This window comes from Mesoplodon densirostris, chromosome 9, assembly GCF_025265405.1.
Source record: "Mesoplodon densirostris isolate mMesDen1 chromosome 9, mMesDen1 primary haplotype, whole genome shotgun sequence".
NCBI classification, from domain to species: domain Eukaryota; kingdom Metazoa; phylum Chordata; class Mammalia; order Artiodactyla; family Ziphiidae; genus Mesoplodon; species Mesoplodon densirostris.
In genome coordinates this window covers 57938821-57960854 of record NC_082669.1, presented here as the reverse complement: position 1 = coordinate 57960854, position 22034 = coordinate 57938821, and the positions used below count along the sequence as shown (strand labels likewise).

Here is a 22034-nt window from a genome sequence, read left to right as displayed (position 1 = left end):
CAGTTTTATTTTTCATTGTGTTCATTTTGGGGTTTGTTTTTTGTTTTTTTTTTTTTTTTTTTTTTTTGTGGCACGTGGGCCTCTCACTGTTGTGGCCCCTCCCGCTGCGGAGCACAGACTCCGGACGCACATGCTCAGCGGCCATGGCTCATGGGCCCAGCCACCCCGTGGCATGTGGGATCCTCCTGGACCGGGGCACGATCCTGCGTCTCCCCCATCGGCAGGCGGACTCTCAACCACTGCGCCACCAGGGAAGCCCTCATTTTTGTTTTTATTTTTAAAAAAATGACAAGTGTTACTTTTAATTTATGTCAAGGATAGAAAGTATCCTTTTAAAATAAATTTAAATAAGAAAAGTACACTAGTTAAAACATATTAAGTAACTGGTAAGTTTAGGTGACACTAGGATATGGCAAAAATCCTGATGATGGTATGCAAATGATTAAGGGCTAGGAGGCTCTACTGTTTGATACTGAAAATATTTATAATTTTTTCCATTATAAACAAGTCTGCATTGATCATTTGTATAGCTAAAGCTTTTTGCATGAAATAATTACATTTACTAATATACGTAAGTGGAAGTCACAGAAATTCTGCAAAGCAAATGCATTTAGAGCTCCTATGTTTTCATATAATCTCATATCCAGAGATTATACTCTCACTAAACAGTGAATGAGAATGCCTGTTTTTTATTCTACCCAACGCTGGGCTAATTTTTTTTTCTTTAGACATGATATTTTCAGTTCTTCTCAACATTTGAACAGCATTCATTCAGAAATACCTAGTTTCTTGGCAATTCAGTAGTCATTCTTGTGTTAAACACAGTAACCATTGTCCATTATTTTGTCATCGTTTTAGTGATGGGTTGATCTTTTAAAGAAAGTGACTCCAAATCTACTTTTTTCTTAGTGCTGATAAAGAAAAATTATCTTTGACAATAACGATGATTTTTTTTTTCTGTAGCTTGCCGAGTTTCGACAAAGGAAAGCTCAATCTGATGGGCAGAATCCTAAGAAGCAGAAAAAAAAGAGGAAAACTTCAAGTAGTAAACATGACATGTCAGCATACCATGCTGTGAATATTGAGCAATCACAGAGTGATGAAATGTGCACAAATAGTTCTCAGAGGTTAGGATCAGCTGTGACTCCTGAATCCACAATAATGAGAACTCTACACAGTGGAGAAATAGTTAAACATGACCAGGTCTTCTCTGTTGAAGTAAGTATTCATCCAGATTTTTAAATACTAGCATTCTAAGTGTAAAGTTGTAATGGCAACGCTCATTAGCACCCTATGCGATTTTTGTGAGCTTGATTTAACAAACACTTATTGAGCAGCTGTATTACACCAAAGATTGAGCACCAAGGATACCAAGATAAATATGACAGTCTCTATCCTTGAAAGTCACTCTAGTGAGGAAGGTGGATGTAAGATAGGCTGTGTACCTTGATTAGAGCCATGCTAGCAACAATGCACATGGTGTCCTAAAGTACCATGATTTGGGGGAATGCCCAAATCAGTCTTGTGTGTGTTATTTGGGAAAGTTTCCAGGAAGAGAACCAAGTCTTGAGGTGTACGTTAGAGTTAGCTAGAGGCAAAGAAGTAGGGCAGACAACCTCCATGCTAAAGAATCAGCATTCTCAAAGACATGAAACAGTGTGATGTGATTTGGAAACCTTAAGTAGTTTAGTTTTTTTTTCTTTTGCGGTATGCGGGCCTCTCACTGTTGTGGCCTCTCCCGTTGTGGAGCACAGGCTCCGGACGTGCAGGCTCAGCGGCCATGGCACACGGGCCTAGCCGCTCCGCGGCATGTGGGATCTTCCCAGACTGGGGCACGAACCCGTGTCCCCTGCATCGGCAGGCGGACTCTCAACCACTGCGCCACCAGGGAAGCCCCCAGTAGTTTAGTTTTAAACGGATCTCAAAGTGATCAGGATAGGATGGTGGTAATGGTGAACAGAGGGAGGCTGTACCTGGCCCATAGAAAGTTTTCCTCAATAAATGCTAATTTTCTTCCTCCCATTAATGATGGAATTTTCAAGAATAAGGAGATGAGGGAGAAGTTAAGAGTGGATTGGGTGGTGGGTGGGATGGTGGAGCTACCAACTAAGACCAGGAGTAGAGAACAATGCCATACTTAGGAGGAAGAGTGTTGTACAAGGCAAAAAATGATCATTTGGATTGTGCCCTGGCATATTTAGGTAGAAATAGGATTTAGATATATAGGGATTTGAGCTTTATAGGGATTTGAGTCAAAGATGTCATAGAGATTTGCTATTCATCATAAAAGTGGATCTGAGTTTTTCCTTCTTAGAGTTTTTTGAGCATTTTGGATATATAGATTAATGTTTTTTATCAACTTTGGGACGTTTTCAGCCATTATATCTTTGAATATTCTTTCTGACCCTTTCCTCTCCTTCTGAGTCTCCCTTATTCATATGTTAGTATGTTTGTTGCACAGGTCTTTGATGATCTGTTCATTTTTTTAAAATTCTTTTTTCTTTTTCTCAGACTGGATAATTTCAGTTGAACTATATTGAAGTTTGCTCTGATTCTTCTTCCTCCTCAGATCTCCTGTTAAGCCCCTCTAGTGAATTTTACATTTCAGTTATTTTACTTTTAACTCCAGAATTTCTCTTTGGTTCTTTTATAAATTCTTTCTTTTTTTATATTCCCTATTTGGCGAGGCATTGTTCTTATAATTTTCTTTAGTTTTTTAGACATTATTTCCTTCATTTATTTGACTTTTTAAAAAATAGCTAATTTAAAATCTTTGTCTATTAAGTCCAATATCTATGGTTCCTCAGGGACAGTTTCTACTGACTACTGTTTTTCTTGTGTATGGGCCATACTTTACTTTTTCTTTGTGTATTTGTAATTTTTTAAATATTTATTTATTTATTTTTGGCTGCATTGGTTTTCTTTGCTGCAAGTGGGCTTTCTCTAGTTGCAAAGAACAGGGGCTACTCTTCATTGCGGTGTGCAGGCTTCTCACTGCGGTGGCTTCTCTTGTTGCGTAGCACAGGCTCTAGGCACACGGGCTTCAGTAGTTGTGGCTCATGGGCTCTAGAGTGCAGGCTCAGTAGTTGTGGCACATGGGCTTAGTTGCTCCACGGCATTTGGGATCTTCCTGGACCAGCGCTTGAACCCGTGTCCCCTGCATTGGCAGGTGGGTTCTTAACCACTGCGCCACCAGGGAAGCCCTGTATTTGTAACTTTTTGTTGAAATCTAGATCTTTTGTATAATACAATATAGTAACCATGGTGCTTGATTTGATTTGAAGATGTTTTTATTTTCATTTTCTGCCTAACAAATCAATACTTGGGCTTTCACTGGAATTTTAGCATTTCAAGTGCAGTGTCTTGTTCACCATTTTATCCTCAGTAGCACAGTTCTTAGTACACAATATGCATTTAATCAATAGCCATTTAAAAGAATAAGTAAGTGAGCGAACCATAAGGACTTGCATCATGAAAGTGGGTTTTTTTGGTGGTTTTTTTTTTTTTTTTTTTTTTTTTTTGGCCACACTGGGTCTTCATTGCTGCGCACAGGCTTTCTCTAGTTGTGGTGAGTTGGGGCTACTCTTCGTTGCAGTGCACAGGCTTCTCATTGCGGTGGCTTCTCTTGTTGCTGAACACAGGCTCTAGGCACACGGGCTTCAGTAGTTTCAGCATGCAGGCTCAGTAGTTTCAGCATGCAGGCTCAGTAGTTGTGGCACATGCGGCCCAGAGTGTGCAGACTTCAGTAGTTGCAGCACACAGGCTCTAGAGTACACGGGCTTCAGTAGTTGTGGTGCGCAGGCTCAGTAGTTGTGGCACATGGGCTCAGTTGCCTGTGGCATGTGGTATCTTCCTGGACCAGAGATCGAACCGATGTCCCCTGCATTGGCAGGTGGATTCTTAACCACTGGACCATCTGGGAAGTCCCATGAAAGTGTTTTAGATTTAAAAGAGGGCCACATAAGTTAGGAACCACTGCTACAGGATTTTAGAATAGGAGTAAGCTTATTTTTGTTCCTGGCATCATTACTACATCAGAGAGGAGGTTGACTGGGAACTTGATCTTGAGTGCTGAATAAAATTTCCATAAGTGTAGATGAGAAAGGAGACAGTGATGCTTCCTGTTTGGTTTTTTTTTTGATTTTTGCTTTTTTTGTTTGTTTGGTTGGGGTTTTTTTGTTTTTTGTTTCTGTTAATTTTTTTGAGCTCATTGGACAGGTACTTTATTATCTTTCCCCATTTTGGAGGAGTACTTCTCAGACTTCCATGTATATACAGATCACATGTGGGATCTTTTTAAAATGTAGATTCTGATTCAGCAGGTCTGGGTGGGGCCCATGAATCAGCTTTTTTTTAATTTTTAATGTTTTTAAATTGAAATATAGTTGATTTACAATGTTGAGTTAGTTTCTGGTGTACAGCAAAGTGATTCAGTTATAAGTATATATACATATACTTATGTATATATATGCATCCATATATATGTATATATACTCATTCAGATTCTTTTCCATTAGGGTTTATTACAAGATATAGAATATAGTTCCATGTGCTATACAGTAGGATCTTGTTGTTTATCTATTTTATATATAGTAGATTGTATCTGCTAATCCCAAAGTTCTAATTTATCACTCCCTGCCTTCCTCTTTGGTAACCATAAGTTTGTTTTCTACGTCTGAGTTTGTTTCTATTTTGTAAATAAGTTCATTTGTGTCATTTTTTTTAGATTCCACATGTAAGTTATATCATATGATGTTTGTCTTTCTCTGTTTGACTTACTTCACTTACTGTGATAATCTCTAAGTCCTTGTATGTTGCTGCAAATGGCATTATTTCTTTTTTATGGCTGAGTAATATTCCATTTTATTTATATATATATGTATATATCACATCTTCTTTATCCATTCATCTGTCGATGGACACTTAGGTTGTTTCTGTGTCTTAGCTATTGTAAATAGTACTGCTATGAACATTGGGGTGCATGTATCTTTTCCAATTAGAGTTTTCTCCATATATATGCCCAGGAGGGGAATTGCTGGATCATATGATAATCATATGAGTATTATGTTGGCTGTGAGTTTGTGATAAATAACTTTTATTATGTTGAGATATGTTCCCTCTATACCAACTTTAGTAAGAGTTTTTAATCATGAATGGATATTTCACAAAAGTAAACTCAAAATGGATTAAAGACCTAAATATAAGACTGGATACTATAAAACTCTTAGAGGAAAACATAGGCAGAACACTCTTTGGCATAAATTGCAGCAATATCTTTTTCGATCCGTCTCCTAGAGTAATGGAAATAAAAATAAACACCTAATTAAACCCAAAAGCTTTTGCACAGCAAAGGAAACCGTAAACAAAATGAAAAGATGATGCATAGAATAGGAGAAAATATTTGCAAGTGATGTGACCGACAGTGGATTAATCTCCAAAACTTACAAACAGCTCATATGGCTTAATACAAAAAAAAACCCAACCCAATCAAAAAATGGGCAGAAGACCTATATACACATTTTACCAAAGAAGATATACAGATGGCCAAGAAGCACGTGAAAAGATGCTCAACATCGCTAATTATTAGAGAAATGCAAATCAAAACTACAATGAGATACCACCTCACACCAGTCAGAATGGCCATCATCACAAAGTCTACAAACAATAAATGCTGGAGAGGGTGTGGAGAAAAGGGAACCCTCCTGTTACTGGTGGGAATATAAATTGGTATAGCCACTATGAAGAACAGTATGGAGGTTCCTTAAAAAACTAAAAATAGAGCTAACATATGATCCAGTAATCCCACTCCTGAGCATATATCTGGAGAAAACCATGGTTCAAAAGGGTACATGCACCCCAGTGTTCATTGCAGTGCTGTTTACAATAGCTAAGACATGGAAACAGTCTAAATATCCATTGACAGCTGAATGGATAAAGAAGACGTGGTACACATATACAATGGAATATTACTCAGCCATTAAGAAGAATGATGGATGGACCTAGAGTCTTTCATACAGAGTGAAGTAAGTCAGACAGAGAAAGACAAATATCATATGATATTGTTTATATGTGAAATCTAAAAAAATGATACAAATGAACTAATTTACAAAACAGGAAACAGACTCACAGACTTAGAGAATGAATTTATGGTTACCGGGGGAAGGGTGGGGGGAGGGATAGATTGGGAGTTTGAGATTAACATGTACACACTGCTATATTTAAAATAGATAACCCTATTAGAATTTTTTAATGTTTCTTTACGTGTATACACAGGATAATTTTATAGATGTAAACATTATGTTTAATTGTATTCAATAACATGAACACAAAAGTAAAATAAACATAAAATAATAAAACATAAAATAAAATAGATAACCAACAAGGACCTACTGTATAGCACAGCAAATTCTGCTTAGTGGTCTGTAATAACCTAAATGGGAAAAGAACTTGAAAAAGAATAGATACATGTGTATGTATAACTGAATCACTTTGCTGTACACCTGAAACTAACACAACATTGTTAATCAACTATACTCCAATATAAAATAAAATTTTTTAATTTTTAAAAAAGAATGGATGTTGCATTTTATCAAATGCTTTTTCTGCATCTATTGAGATGATCATGTGGTTTTTGTCTTTTCTTCTATTGATGTGGTGTATCACATTGATTGATTTGCATATGTTGAACCATCCTTGTGAACCTCAGATGAATCCAGCTTAATCATGGTGTATGATCCTTTTTAATGTGTTGGTGGATTTGGTTTGCTAATATTTTGTGGAGGATTTTCGCATCTATATTCATCAAAGATATTGTATTGTAATTTTCTTTTTTTGTGGTATCTTTGTCTGGTTTGGGTATCAAGGTGATAGTGGCTTCATACAATGACTTTCGGAGTTTTCCCTCCCCTTTAATCTTTTGGAAGAATTTGAGTAGGATTGATATAAGTTCTTCTTTGTATGTTTAGTAATCCCCCAGTAAAGCCATCCAGTTCTGGACTTTTGTTTGAAGGGAGTTTTTTAAAATTACAGATTGTGTTTCACTTGCAGTGATCAGTCTGTTCAAATTCTCTATTTCTTCTTGATTCAGTTTTGGTGGGCTGTATGTTTCTAGAAACTGGTCCATTTCTTCTAGGTTGTCCAATTTGTTGGCACATAATTGTTCATAGTATTCTCTTTTTTTTTTTGTATTTCTGTGGTATCGGTTGTTATTTCTCCTCTTTCATTTCTTATTTTATTTTGGTCCTCTTTTCTTCTTGGTGATCCCTGCCAGAGGTTTGTCAATTTTGTCCTTTCAAAACACCAGCAATTCGTTTCAGTGATTATTTCTATTGTTTTTTTTTCTTTTTATTATTTTTTTTTAATTTTATTTTTTTTGCGGTACGAGGGCCTCTCACTGTTGTGGCCTCTCCCGTTGCGGACTACAGGCTCCGGACGTGCAGGCTCAGTGGCCATGGCCCACAGGCCCAGCCGCTCCGTGGCATGTGGGATCTTCCCAGACCGGGGCACAAACCCGTATCCCCTGCATCGGCAGGCAGACTGTCAACCACTGCGCCACCAGGGAAGCCCTCTATTGTTTTTTAAATCTCTGTTTTATTTATTTCCTCTCTGATCTTTATTATTTCCTTCCTTCTGCTGACTTTAGGTTTTGCTTTTTCTTCTTCCAATTCTTTTAGGTGGTAGGTTAGGTTGTTGATTTGAGAAATTTCTTGTTTTTTGAGTAAGTACTGTGTCACTATGAACTTATCTCTTAGGACTGCTTTTGCTGCATCTCATAGCTTTTGTATGGTTGTGTTTTCATTGTCATGTGTCTCAAGGTATTTTTTAAATTTCATTGTTGAGCCATTAGTTTTTTAGTAGCAAATTGTTTAGTCTCCCTGTAATCATTTTTTCTCATTTTTCTCTTTGCAGTTTATTTCTACTTTCATGCTGTTGTGATCAAAAAAGATGCTTGAAATAATTTCTATCCTTTTAAATTTGTTTAGGCTTGCCACGTGTCCTAGTATGTGGTCTATCCCAGAGAATATTGCATGTGCACTTGAAAAGAATGTAGTCTGTTTTGGGGGGCTGTAATGTCCTGAAAATATCAATTAAATCTAACTGTTCTATTGTGTCATTTATGATCTCTGTTGCTTTATTGATTTTCTGTCTGGAAGATCTGTCCATTGATGTCAGAGGGGTGTTAAAGTCTCCTATTATTATTATATTTCCATCAGTTTCTCCCTTTATGTCCGTTAGTATTTGTTTTATGTAGGTGCTTCTATATTGGGTTCATATATGGTTCATATTTGTTGAGTGAAAAAATGAAATATCTGGGTCTCTTTTCTCACTTGTAAAATTAGATTCTTAGATTTGATGAGAGCGTGTGAACAGTGAAAGCAGTGAAAATTTAGGTTTCCTCTTTGACTCTTCCTAGTACTTCTAAGCTGAGGGAAGCTTAGAAAAGCCACTCACTTCATACCCAAATCCCAGGGATGTAAGGATGAAGCAAGAATGTCTTTGAAAGTTTTTTGTAAGCTGCAACAGTGTTAATAACAACGGAGGTTGGTAATTTTCTTCAAGTTGTTGCTACTTTTCTAGCACCAAAATTTGATGATTCTTCATTTTAAAGAAATTGAACTTTTTGGAGTAACAATTTAAGACTTTATTTTATTTAAAAGAGATGTAAGAATTAGAGGGATGATATCTTTTTTGGTGCTTTTGTCTTACAAATGATTTGTAGTTTATAAAAGACCCTGTGTGAAAGTACTTCTTGATACTTTTATATTTAGAAAACTACCTAGTGATAAATTTTAGATGTGTTATTTAGCCATTGTGATTCATAATCAGTGGAATTTTTAAAGAATTTAATAATTTTTTGCCTGTTTTTTAGTAATATTTTTTGAGTATTCTATCATAAGTTACCAGTAGTAATGGGCTAATAAAGTACAATATTTGGAGAGGGGACGCAGTAGAAAGGCTTTAATATAATCAGTTTTTACTTTCTGTTTTAGCCGGAAAGTGAAATTTCAACCACGGCAGATGATTATAGTTCAGAGGTAAGGATAAGTAACACTGTGATTGACATTTCATTTTTTTTTTGAAATTATTGTTGATTATTAATACTTTATTACTTGTAACACATGCTTTATGTTTTTATAAATATAATAAGAATATAGCACAGTATGATGTAATGTAAATGACCTAGAAAACCTGAAGTTTATATTTTTCAGACATATCTTTTTTCAGATTATTAACTAAAGTCTTAAATCTGTTTGAATAAGTTGGTCCTTAATTAGATTGAGGCCTTGTTTTAGTTTCTAAGAAAGTGTTTGAAATTGGGTTTCTAGGATACATGATATAAGGTATCCATATTTAACACAGTAAACATTTCATATTATAGGGTATTTTATTTTGTGTAATGCTTTTTACAACTGCTTGAATTCTAGTTAATTACATAAATTCATTTATTGAAATTAATGTTACAGTAGTGATTTTTAATTTAGGTGTTAAAAGCTAACGTGGGCATTGGACACTTTAGGAAATACCTTCTTTATGTGTTAATAAATGTATGTCATTTTATCTTTTTCTTATTTTTTTCTTATTCTTTTAGATATGATTGTCATTTTTTTTTGGTCCAGTATTTGAGGACATGGAAAACTTACTTACTTTGAATGGTTCAACAACTCAGTGTATTCTATAAGTTTTGATTTATTGTAGATGTCTAATAGGAAAGAAAAGAAAACTTCATGTACTTAAATGAACTTATTACTATTTTGGATTGCTAATGGGAGTGAAAACTTTTACACTTCAAAAGTTTAATGTGTTTAAAAGCTGGGAATATACTTCTTAGTGATCTGGTCAGGGAAATAATTAACCAATGTTAAATAAATAAATTAGTGCCCAGTTTAGGCTACATAAATTTGCCTTTATGGGAAGTATCTCAGTTTAAAATTACAGCTTGCAATTCAGAGAATCTGCCCTTGTGACTTTAAATTTGGGACTTAGATATTAAAACACTGCTTTTCTCTTCCATAATACCTTAATTCTTAGAGCTTGTCTTTCTTGATTGAAGTTTAAGATGGTTTGGCACTTGAACTACTGGTAACTTTCGGGCAGCCCAGGATTCCACAAGTGCATTTTTTTTTTCTTTATACCAAAGTGAATTTTTTTTATAATCTAAGTGGCTACAGATCAGACCATCTAATACATGCCTGTGAAATTTGGTTAAAATTTATATTTTAAATTTTTATTGTGATACCTAGTAAATATGATGCATTTCAAAATGAGGTACAAATAATTTTAAATATAAGTCCTACAGATAAAAGTTAAAGCATGTTGTCCAGGTCTTCCCTGGTGGTTCAGTGGTTAAGAAGCTGTCCTGACAATGCACACGGGTTCAAGCCCAGGTCTGGGAAGATCCCACGTGTCGTGGAGCAACTAAGCCCATGCGCCACAACTACTGAGCCTGTGCTTTAGAGCCCGCAAGCCACAACTATTGAGCCTGCATGCCACAACTACTGAAGCCCGTGTGCCTAAAGCCCATACTGTGCCACAAAGAGAAGCTACCGCAATGAGAAGCCCTCGTGCTGCAACTAGAGAAAGCTTGCGTGCAGCAGTGAAGACCCAATGCAGCCAAAAATAAATAAATTTATTATTTTTTTTAAAGTGTAATACAAATCTTAAAAAAACCAAAAAAACACGTTGTCCATGATTTAACAATAAGAAATATATTTTACATATATGTGTATTTAATTTTATATATTTATGTATGTATTACATATATGTGTATAGTTGTATACATGAATAATTGTGCACATGAGTAATATATACATATTCATACATACATATTTTTTTAAACCAAACTTTCAGGAAAAGATACTTTACTATGTGACCAGCCCTCTGATACTTTTTCTTTCTAACACTGGTCACAAAAACTCAATTGATTAGCTGATTTATAAGTTGAAAAAATCAGTGATTTAGAAGGTTACGTTGAAAGATAATTATGAAATAATCTTTGACAGATATGACCAGATTTGAATCATAATCCTTCTAATATTACCCATTTTGGGCCTAGTTTCATAATGGATTATACTTTGAGAAATTTACATATTTTACTATGTGTATAGAAAATAGTATAAAATTGATAGTCTGTGAAATATTTGATGATGTCTCATCAAGATTGCTAAAATGGGTATGGCTTCAATCCATGATACTCTGGGCTAGTTTTGGGTCTTTAGCTACTTGATTTAATGACATTGTACTGGTTTGACTGAGCTAGAATTTCAGGGGACTTCTAAGCCATATTCACAGTCTTAGGAGGCAGAAAAATGTTCAGTAGGTCAAATTTATAAACCAAAGAATACACAACATGGTAAATCAACTATATTTCAATAAAAATTAAAAAATTAACAAGGAGTAAATCTCACACTGTAGTACTCTTCACATTAGAACTCTTAAGGGACCTCTAAAATGAAATTCCTTTCTAGGCAACACATATAACTTCACTACAAATAACAGATTTGTGAAGTATAAAACAGTCTTGGCTGCTCTGGTTTGCATTTGAATATTCTTAAAATTTCAAACTTACATGGTTTTAATCATAAGACACATAATTATCTTGTATTTTGTCTAAATATCACTGTCATTTTTCTGGTACATAGGGAAATAAGGTGATGTAAAAGAGAACGGGCTTTGGAGCCAGAAAGTCCTATTTTCAAATTTCAGCTTATTCACCTCTGAGCAGGATGAATTTGGACACATCACTTAAACTCTGAAATACAGTTTCCTTACCTGTAAAATGGGGGAAATAATATCTATACCACAGGGTAGTTTTGAGGGTTATTTGGTAATTTTAGTATGATGTTTGATATATAAAAAACAATCAGCAAAGCTTGTGGGTTTTTTTACTGTGCTTCACTAGATGTATGCTTTTCTTCACACTAAGTTTATATGAAACTAATGAGTGATGAGAATTCTTTTAACAGTTTATTCTCAGAAGGATTTCAGATTCTGATTCTATGTTTAATTAGCAATTAGTTTAGAAATTTTATTTTGATAGATACGGTATGTGCTTAATGTTCTTGACTTCTGTGGCTAGTATACCCCTTGGATTAAAAAATGAATTCAGGTCTAGAAAGGATTAGTCAGATAATTTTATCCTGTGATCTCCCTAAGATCTGTTCTGTATAAAAATATATCCAATTATGGATACTAGAGAAATCAGACTAAATAAAAAATATCCTTCTTACGAGTTAATTTAAATTATACATAATCTTTTTAGTTCTTGGTGAAGGGACGTTTCATATCTAGAATACCATATTTACATAAAATATTTTTATCGATACCATTAGAGCAGGGTTATTTGGGGAAAGTTGGAAATGCTACAGGCAACATACAGAGATAAGTAAATAAATATGCTTTGCTATGTATAGAAAGATGAAATGATAGTAGGGCTTACAGTCTTTTTATGGACTTCAACTGATTATTCAGAACTTCTTAACCAAGTCACTTACAGGACTCACGACATTTATGAAGTGACTGGCTGGAGTTGGAGACATAGCCTATAGCCAGCCATTAAGTAACATAAAATTAGCTTTTCAACTTGACTTGGGTTTCTTTCTTTCTTCTTTTTAACTTCACCTTATTTTCATTTTCTCCCTCCCTGTCTTCAGCTTATATACTGAAGGTGTACAACATGGTGCTTGATACTTAACTTTGACTTTGAATGAATGATCTTAACTTCATTAGTTTCTTGGCTCTAATTCCAGGAGTCAGCTAGGCACACTGAACTCCTATAATTTTTATGAACTTTATGAACTATTAGATTCTTCTTATTTTTTATTAAAACATCCATTATTAATATTTTTGTACATACTGCCAAATTAAGTATAATAAGGATAAGGTGTTAATCATAAATAAAGAGTGAGTTGTTCTTCTGTGTTTTTGAACTGATGTCCACTGAAAGGAAAAGTTTTTGTGTGAAGAACATTTTATGATTATAAAATAAGAGTCATCTTTCCTCTGATTCTTTCTGAATAGCAGTATTTTTAGGAGATGATACTCTACAGAACATTTTAAAATTTAGAATGTACCTTATTTGTACTTTCCCAAATCTTCAAGTTGTCTACATAGATTGAGTAAATTATGAATTCAAAAAGACTATATTAGTATAGCCTAAAGGTTAAATAACTTTGAAAAATGCCACAGTAAAGAACGACATAAGGAAAAGTTAAGGTTTCTTCAGTTGGAGGAGTCTGTTCATCTAATCTTCATGTTTCAAGCTATTAATGTGCCTTCATATTATGGTTTACCAAGTATTGTGTTAAAACGCTAGTGTAAGAAGATGAGATAAATGCTCTACCTGTTAGGTATCAGTGAAGTAATTATCTAGATTAAAAAATATAATCATTTATTGCTAACTATTAATGATCCTAATATTCTGTTGAGTGTTTCTTTTCTAACTTTGAAATATAGTTTAGTTCTGGTGTATAATCTCTTATTACCTATTTACATGATATTAAATTTTTAAGAACTGTTAATATTGACAAGATTTTAATGTTTATTATAATAACAATTAAGTTTTGAAAACAGTCATGTAGTATTTTAAGAAGCCAATACATATGACTTGCTCAAGTGTAAAATGTGCTCAACTTAGAGAAAAGTTAAACTGAATGTTGGCTATTTAATGTGTTAGATTCAATTATTATAAATAGATAACTAATTTATGTAAGTGATATCATCACCACTTAAAGGAATATCCTTTGCTTAATATGATATTTGAAAATATTCATAAAATCCATTTCATTATACTGTTACCCTAAAGGAAAAGTTTAGTAGATGTTTATCAAAGTGCTTCATTTCAAAATCAAGAAAAGCTAATTGAAATTTAGAATTTAATTTGAAAGTTATTGCAAGTGACTTTATTAATAATCTTAATAGAGTTAGTATTGCTGTGTTTTAATAGTTTTCACAAATTCTAATAATGTGTTGCCATAAAGGTGAAATTTTTTTTAACTTTAAGCTTTGTTTTTTGAAATTATCCTTGGGAAAAAAAAAAGGAGTCAAACTCTGGAAAGAACTCTTAATTAGGATCTTCACTTTAAAGTGTTGTGATCCATATCAACCTAATCCTAATTCTAAGTTATTCTATTCTATGTATTTCAACAGTAAAAACTTCATTATCTTGGATTCTGTTAACACAGAATTGTGAGAAATTAAACATAAACAGGAATGAAGTTCACTTGTTTGCTGTTGGGGGAAGGAAGGTATTATTGAGTAGATTAATTGATCTGAAATTAATCTCCCACCAGGGCAACCCCAGAGACATATTCTGCCAACCTCCTGCGTCCTACCACAAAATGTCTGTGATAGAGACACCTGTATTCTGGAAAATCTCCACATCTGTCAGGGTTGGCATGGCTATCATAGTACCCTCAGGGGAAAGTTCTTGGGGGAGTTTTCCTCGGCTCTTGACATCTCCTCCTACTTCTTCACCTGCTTGCCAACCTTCAATAGATTTACATCAGTAAACAGTTTTATTTTAAAATGAATAGGGCTTAATCAAAAAACAATTATTTAAATGATTTTAAGGCAGTGTTTTGTAGAGGAGGATCTTGTAACTAGAGGTTTATAGTTATTGTTCTTAAGACAAAAGAGAAACTGTACTTAGAACCTTAATTCACTTAAATGAAAATGTATAGCACAGTGTCTTTTGCATTGTAAGAACTCAAATGTATGAGGAATTCTTTGGCATTTAAAATGGTCATAATGTCTTTTAGATGTTTAAATTTAATCACTATATCTGTTTTTGCCAGTGAGGCATTTTCCTTAGGCATAAGAAAAGCATGAATACAGTTAGCACAAATATAATTGTTATCTTTAAATAAAATTCTAAAACCATAATATTTCAGGAAATTGTTTTTATACAGGTAAATGGTTGCAGTTTTGTGGCAAGAACAGGAAAGCCTACAAATTTATTAAGGGTACAGTATTTAAAACTACTCATTATACTAATGTTTTATTCTATTTAAAACCATTGGATTACTAACAAAGCTTTTTCCTGTATGTACTTCTTTCAGTGTGTGATTTCTAAATGCTCTTAATGTGTAACAAAACAAAATTATCCACCTTTTGTTATAAAACTCAGTTGTAACAGAATTTGCAGATATCTTGTTTTTGCTCTTGAGGTATATATATCACATTAGCAACAAAGTAGGTTGTCATGCCAGTAAACTCCCAGGTGATGAGTGATGTTTTAAATTAGACTTTGCTGTAGGATTCAGATTTTGAATCCCTTTTCCTGAGGTAATGTTGCTAATACTGAATTATTAAAAATCTGGATTGGTTTAGGAAGAAGAATTTGGTGTTGATGATTCTTATTCTGAACATGGAGCACAGTACAATCAGACCCACCTAGAGATGATGGAAAATGAATTGGCTGGGAAACAACATGAGATTGAAGAGCTAAACAGAGAACTAGAAGAAATGAGGGCCACCTGTGGGACTGAAGGACTGAAGCAGGTGTGTTTACCTTATGTGGCTTTTGGTTTGTTACAAAACAAAAATAGGAAATTTTAATGATAGTAGAGGTACATTCTTTAAAGATGGGTTTTTTAAATGGTGACTTCAAGTCACCTCATTATATTTGTCCTTATACATATCATAAACAACATCGCTTAAAGCTAGTCCATTAACAAGGCTAATATAATGAGATCTTTTAACTTTATGAGATAGCTAGTCTGACATCACTTCAGTAAGGATAGATGTTTTTGTAAGCAGCCTGAGAGAAAATTATGTTGCATACCACATCAGTCAATATATTGACTTAAACTCATTAAAAATGTCAGCCAATCTTTGTAAGTAACTTCTTGTGGTTAAAATAACATCTGTTGTTTGTGGCAGTCAGTTATGAAAACAAGGTGAAATAAGACATTGATGAGGATGACAATATATTTCAGTTTCATCTTCTTTAGAAACAAGGCTTAAACATGCCTATGATGGTAATTCCTACAAACATTGGAGCATCCCTAAATATAAAGACACTTGTCCTTCTAGAAGTAGATATATGGATAAGTCAAATCTGATGTATTTTGTTCCCTAGTTCAGATGGTTTTTTAAAAGTTGATGTGGAAGTAAAACTAATTCCCGCAAGATAATAGCTTTCAACTATGCTTACAGATTGTGATAATTCTGCCAATGCATTTTGAATATCATATTTTTGAAGAAGTTAGCTGTACTAATATTTAATTTTGTTAAAAAAATCAAATATAGCACGTTTAATTTTCACTGATTTTTTTAGTTGCAAGAATTTGAAGCTGCCATTAAACAGAGAGATGGCATTATAACCCAACTCACTGCTAATTTACAACAAGCTAGAAGAGAAAAGGATGAGACAATGAGAGAATTTTTAGAGTTGACAGAACAGAGTCAAAAATTACAGATTCAATTCCAGCATGTAAGTATTACTAATAGAACAAAATTTATTAAATTTTTAGGAATGAATTTAAATTTTTTTTATATTTTCCAGAACAAATAAATATTTAAAAGCCATTTGCTTTTTATGTATTATTTTGAAAAAACTAGTAAATACTTCTTATGTTAACCAGGAATTTAATTCATACTTCTTGAGTGGTTTTGTGCTATTATTTTCTTTTCCTCATCTGTATTTTAAAATCTTATAAGTCCGATAAGGTGGATTTTTGCAGAAATTAACCTGTAGTTACATCCAACCTTTGTCAACCCTGGTATGATTTTATTTTAGTTAGGTTCTGAAATGGTAACTAGACTGAATATATTCCACTTACCTTTAATTAGAGCCATAGGAATCTGATTGTATTAATTAAGGTTTCTGTTGATGAGTAACAGAAAATAATTTTAGATAAGGGAGGAATTTATCAGCTTAGGTAATGTACTCATACTCATCTGATCAGCTATGGCGGCATGTTTGCTGGGGTCTCAAGCCTGTGAATCCAGTACAGTTCCCAGAGAGCAACTATGAGCCGAGTAACACCCCCCAAAGAATGTCTTTTCCTTAGTGTACTCACTTAAGAATTTAATACTTTGGGGTTTCTTTCTATTTTCAAGTTACAGGCTAGTGAAACTCTGAGAAACAGCACTCATAGTAGCACAGCTGCAGATTTACTACAAGCCAAACAACAGATCCTCACTCATCAGCAACAGCTGGAAGAACAAGACCATCTGTTAGAAGATTATCACAAAAAGAAAGAAGACTTCAAAATGCAAATTAGTTTCTTGCAAGAGAAAATTAGAGCATATGAAATGGTATGTTTAAGGAAGTCAACCAATGTGCATCAACTTTACAATTAACTTTAAAGTTTTTTATCCTAGTGTTTATCTTTTTGCTACACACATGAATCAGAAAGTTTCATAATTAAGAAAGTTCTTTAAGCATGTAAGATAATTTATTTCAAAAGCAGTTGGGAGTCTTCCAGTAATAGGTTTTAAGATTATACTCATTGGGACTTCCCTGGTGGTCCAGTGGGTAAGAATCCACACTCCCAATGCAGGCAGCCCACGTATAATCTAGGTCCCACATGCATGCCGCAACTGAGAGCCCACATGCTGCAGCTAAACATGCCGCAGCTAAACATGCCACAACGAAGATCTCGAGTGCCACAACTAAGACTTGGCGCAGCCTAAATAAATAAATAAATATTTGTGTGGGGGGGTAATACTCATTACTGACTTCTTTGAAAGTGATCAGCCTATGTTAAATTGAGTTCTCCGGAGAATCTACATTTATAACCAGAATTTCTGTGCTTTTTTTCTTTTACATCTAGAGATGTTTCTACTCATTTTAGCCATGGTTATGAAATTCTGAAAATATTTTCATGGCAAAATGAAGTTTCATGGATTTTAATTAGAAAAAAATACAGATTCTCTTTATTCATGGTAGTTATGTGTTATAAAGTTGCCTGGAACACTTATTCAGTGCTCCCAGGGGATATATATACACATACATACATACATGCACACACAAATACATATCATATAGATTTTTTTGGCTCTTTCCACTATATTTTATTTTTTAATTTTATTGAAGTATATTGGATTTACAGTGTTGTACATATCATATAGATTATAATATTAAATCCTAAGAAAACATCCTGGTAGATTATATTTTGTTTAATTTTCAAAAGAGAAATGAGTGTTAGAAGTGTTAACTGACTTGCCTAAGGGTGCCTTCCCCCCAAGTAGTTGCCAGAATTGGGATTCCAACCCTATTGGACTGACCCAGAGCCAGAATTTCTTGCAGTACGCTCTGCTACCCCCTACCATCTCCATTCTCATGGTCTCCATCCTTGTCCTCTCCATATGAGAGCTTAAACAAAAAAGCAGTGTGCTCACCTTGCTTGATGCCAGTTGGAATCATGCATGCCATGAAACTCAATTTTTTTAATTAATTTATTTTTGGCTGCTTTGGGTCTTCGTTGCTGCACATGGGCTTTCTCTAGTTGTGGCGAGCAGGGGCTACTCTTTGTTGTGGCATGCAGGCTTCTCATTGCGGTGGCTTCTCTTGCTGTGGAGCATGGGCTCTAGGCACGTGGGCTCCAGTAGTTGTGGCACGTGGGCTCAGTAGTTGTGGCTTGCAGGCTCTAGAGCGCAGGCTCAGTAGTTACGGTGCATGGGCTTAGTTGTTCTGCGGCATGTGGGATCTTCCCGACCAGGGCTTGAAGCTGCATCCCCTGCATTGGCAGGTGGATTCTTAACCACTGCACCACCAGGAAAGTCCCAGCAACTCAAATTTTTTACCACTCTGTGCCCTTTTTCAAATGACTGTGAGTATTGATTTCAGGGTTATATATAAATTTAAGCAAGTAAGCAAATTCACAGATATGAAATCTTTGAATAATGAGGGCAGACTATACATATAATACAGTACTTTTTATAAACTTAGGAGGTTCTTCTGCAAAATGTTGAGAAATTGTCAAAACAAGACTATTGTTTGGATAATAATAAAAGTATTAGGTAGCATTTATTTTTGTTTACTTGGTACCAGGCAATATTCAAAGCATCATACACATACTAACTCATTGAATCATCACACCAACCTTATGAGGTAGAGGTACCATTATCACCTCCATTTTACAGATGAGGACATCAGAGCAAAGCAAGATGAAGCAAATTGCCCAGACATACAGGTAATAAATTGGTAGAGACAGATTTCAAATCTAGGTAGTATGATTCCAGAGACTGTCTCTAGCAAAGCAAGATGAAGTAAATTACCCAGATATACAGGTAATAAATTGGTAGAGCCAGATTTCAAATCTAGGTAGTATGATTCCAGGGACTGTCTCTAAGGAAAATAGGAAATGTACAATATTAATATACTGAAATTATGAAATGGACATGCTTTACAACCAAGGTAATTTAAAAATCATATTGTAGATGTTTACAGAACACTTGTTTTGCATCATGCTCTTGCAAGAGATAGTGATGTTTAAATGTGCTTTTTTCTTCACTGGAACTCATGGTTTAGTAGGCATGTATGCAAGACACCACAAAACAAGGCTAAGTATGGTTAAAAAGTGCTTTGAAAATTCTTAGTAAGTGTGGCTTCATAAGGGAAGTGATTCAGGGTAGGCTTTAGCTGGAAGGTGATATTTGAGGTAAGTCTGTATATTGGAACAATCCCCTTTTAATTGTACTTTGTTTTCTCCCTAATTGGTGTAATGTATGGCACATAGCAGCTACTCAATACTAATTTGGTAAGTAAGTGAATAAATTATGAATCTGAACTGATGAGATGGGGAGGACATTTTAGAGAGGGTGGAGTATGCATAAAGACCCAGGCTGAAACATGTTAGAAGTGTATATAGTCATCAACAAATAGTTTAATAAGAAAACAATAGTCTTTGGAAATGAGTTTTTCCAGGAGCTAAGAGTAGAAAGTCAGCCTAGGCCTAGGTTAGAAAAGCCTGGGCAGTCGGGTTTTATCGTACTTATTATATTGTATTCAGTAGGCAGTATAATTTGAGATTATGTAAAATTCAAGTAATCCATTTTCGTAGGGGGAATAACCTTTGTTTATTTGAATGTTAGCAAGAATACTTTTGTTATCAGTCCCTTTTTCATTACATACATTTTTTTTTCTCTTTGAATGAATCCCTGGGTAGTAGTTCCATTAAAGCAACTGAGGGACTAGGGCATTAGGATGATAGTTGGAACTGCCTTGGTTTCTGAGGCAACTGCATTAACTGTTCCAGGTTCATTCTTACTGTCCTAATCCGCTGAACTTCCCATGGTACAGTCGTCACAGGCAGGAACTATATTATTCCTTACTCTCTCAGGTCTGTTTCCAAAAAAATAGAGGGATTGTATCCTTAACCACAGAGCTATCTTTTTTTTGCAACACCATATAAGTGGTTTAAAACCATGTACTTTGGAATAAATGGTAGTAAGAAGAGTGAACCATGAATTTGTACTATTTAATAATTGAATGAAGAATTGTTGTTTGCAGTAATATCAGGTGTTGGACAGTTTTGAATTGATACTTTTTATTTTATGAGGGTTCCCCCCCATGAAAAACCAGGATATATAAATAAATATTAAAGATTTTATAAAAACATTAACATTTTCAATACTAATTGCTTAACAGTTTAACTGAAGTTGACTGCTGTGAACTGATTTTACTTTCTTAGAGACTCCAAATGCCTTACAGATTTTTTTCTAGTATATAAATATATTATGTGTGTATGTCGCACAGTGAGAATTAATACCTTAATATATTTATTTTATTTTAGATTCAAGCATATTCTGTGAGATAGAGAAAATAATATCATCTTTATTTTACAGGTGAAAACACCAAGATTTAAAGAGATTAAACTGATTTAAATGTCATATTTTAGTCCGAAATTAAAGTCTGAAGGCTTAGTACTTGCTAGTAACTTATGGTGACATTGATGGGATATGTGATACCAAGACGAAAGCTGATAGGATTTTGCTCAAGTGAGCATGAGATCAAGGGATGTTAGACGAATCAAATGTTCAGTGGCATTAGGCTGTGATAACCTCATATATCCGTCTCACAGTAGGAATGGTCATGCCTTTGGACTGAAATTCTTAATTCTGTTTACGATAGACCCCTACCTTGCTTTCTACGTTTGGTATGGTTTTCTCAGAGGGATTAGAATTCTCAAAGCCTCATGGTACCTTGATTCTCTTTTCTGAACTGTACTTAAATGGGGACTGCCAATATTTCTCTCTGAGGCTTTCTTTTTTCCTAGGCCCTGTCATTCCTTTTTTAAGGTATGTTAATACATTCATTTGAGGTGCCTTTTAAGTCCTCTTGGCCTTGGACTTTTGTCTCCTGAAGGTGATTTTAATTACTTTACATATATTCTGTTCCATTCTGTGGATTTTACTTTTCTTTTGGTCCTTGGAACTACAGCCCTTAACTACTCAGGCAACTAAGTAACAGAGACAAAACTTTGTCTCCAGGGCTTCTACTCGACTCCCTTATGCTCTAACACTTCTGCGAATGATTAGGGACATAGGGACATACCTCGGCATATGTTCTGGGTTTTGATTTATCCACAGTTCCAAAATAGAGTCCCAAATCAGAACTGGGGGGAAAAAAATCTGTCCTGCTTTCAAATTTCTATTCACACCAAAAATCTAGAATCAAATTGATATGCCATAAATGGTTTAATTGTCTTGCATATCACTTGCGATTCAACCACTTAAGCATGGCATATCCCTGAACTTTTAATTCATTTAGCCCCAGGAGTGAAGTTAAGGCTGACTTACAGGAACCTGTGTTTGTTGTTTTACTCTTTTCATAATACTTGCCCACCAAACCTTCAGGTCAGTAAAATACTATATGGGAGGAACTCTGATTTATTTTTAGGACTATCTTCTGGAAATGTAAAGAGTATGTAGTGCTCTAGCTATTGCAAATACTAAATACATAGAATGTTAATCAGTTAATAAGAAAGAAGAATGTATAATGGTTTAGACACATTTTAATCCCACTGAATTTTTAAACTAAAAAATTTAGTCATAGCAATGTAAGAAAAATTTCTTCCCACCAAGAA

General features: G+C 34.5%; 1 protein-coding gene across 7 annotated transcripts in view; it reads left to right on the top strand.

The window, feature by feature from the left end:
* Window positions 1–22034, top strand: part of AKAP9 (A-kinase anchoring protein 9) — a 150828-nt gene that overhangs the window by 20657 nt on the left and 108137 nt on the right. For 6 of the 7 annotated variants that reach the window (XM_060108825.1, XM_060108820.1, XM_060108823.1 and 3 more), the window contains exons 2-7: window positions 964–1218; window positions 8991–9035; window positions 14907–14960; window positions 15328–15498; window positions 16277–16432; window positions 17062–17259. In XM_060108825.1, the coding sequence (XP_059964808.1) occupies window positions 964–1218; window positions 8991–9035; window positions 14907–14960; window positions 15328–15498; window positions 16277–16432; window positions 17062–17259 (879 nt within the window). The remainder of the gene's footprint in view (window positions 1–963; window positions 1219–8990; window positions 9036–14906; window positions 14961–15327; window positions 15499–16276; window positions 16433–17061; window positions 17260–22034) is intronic. The other variant, XM_060108824.1, reaches the window with a different exon arrangement.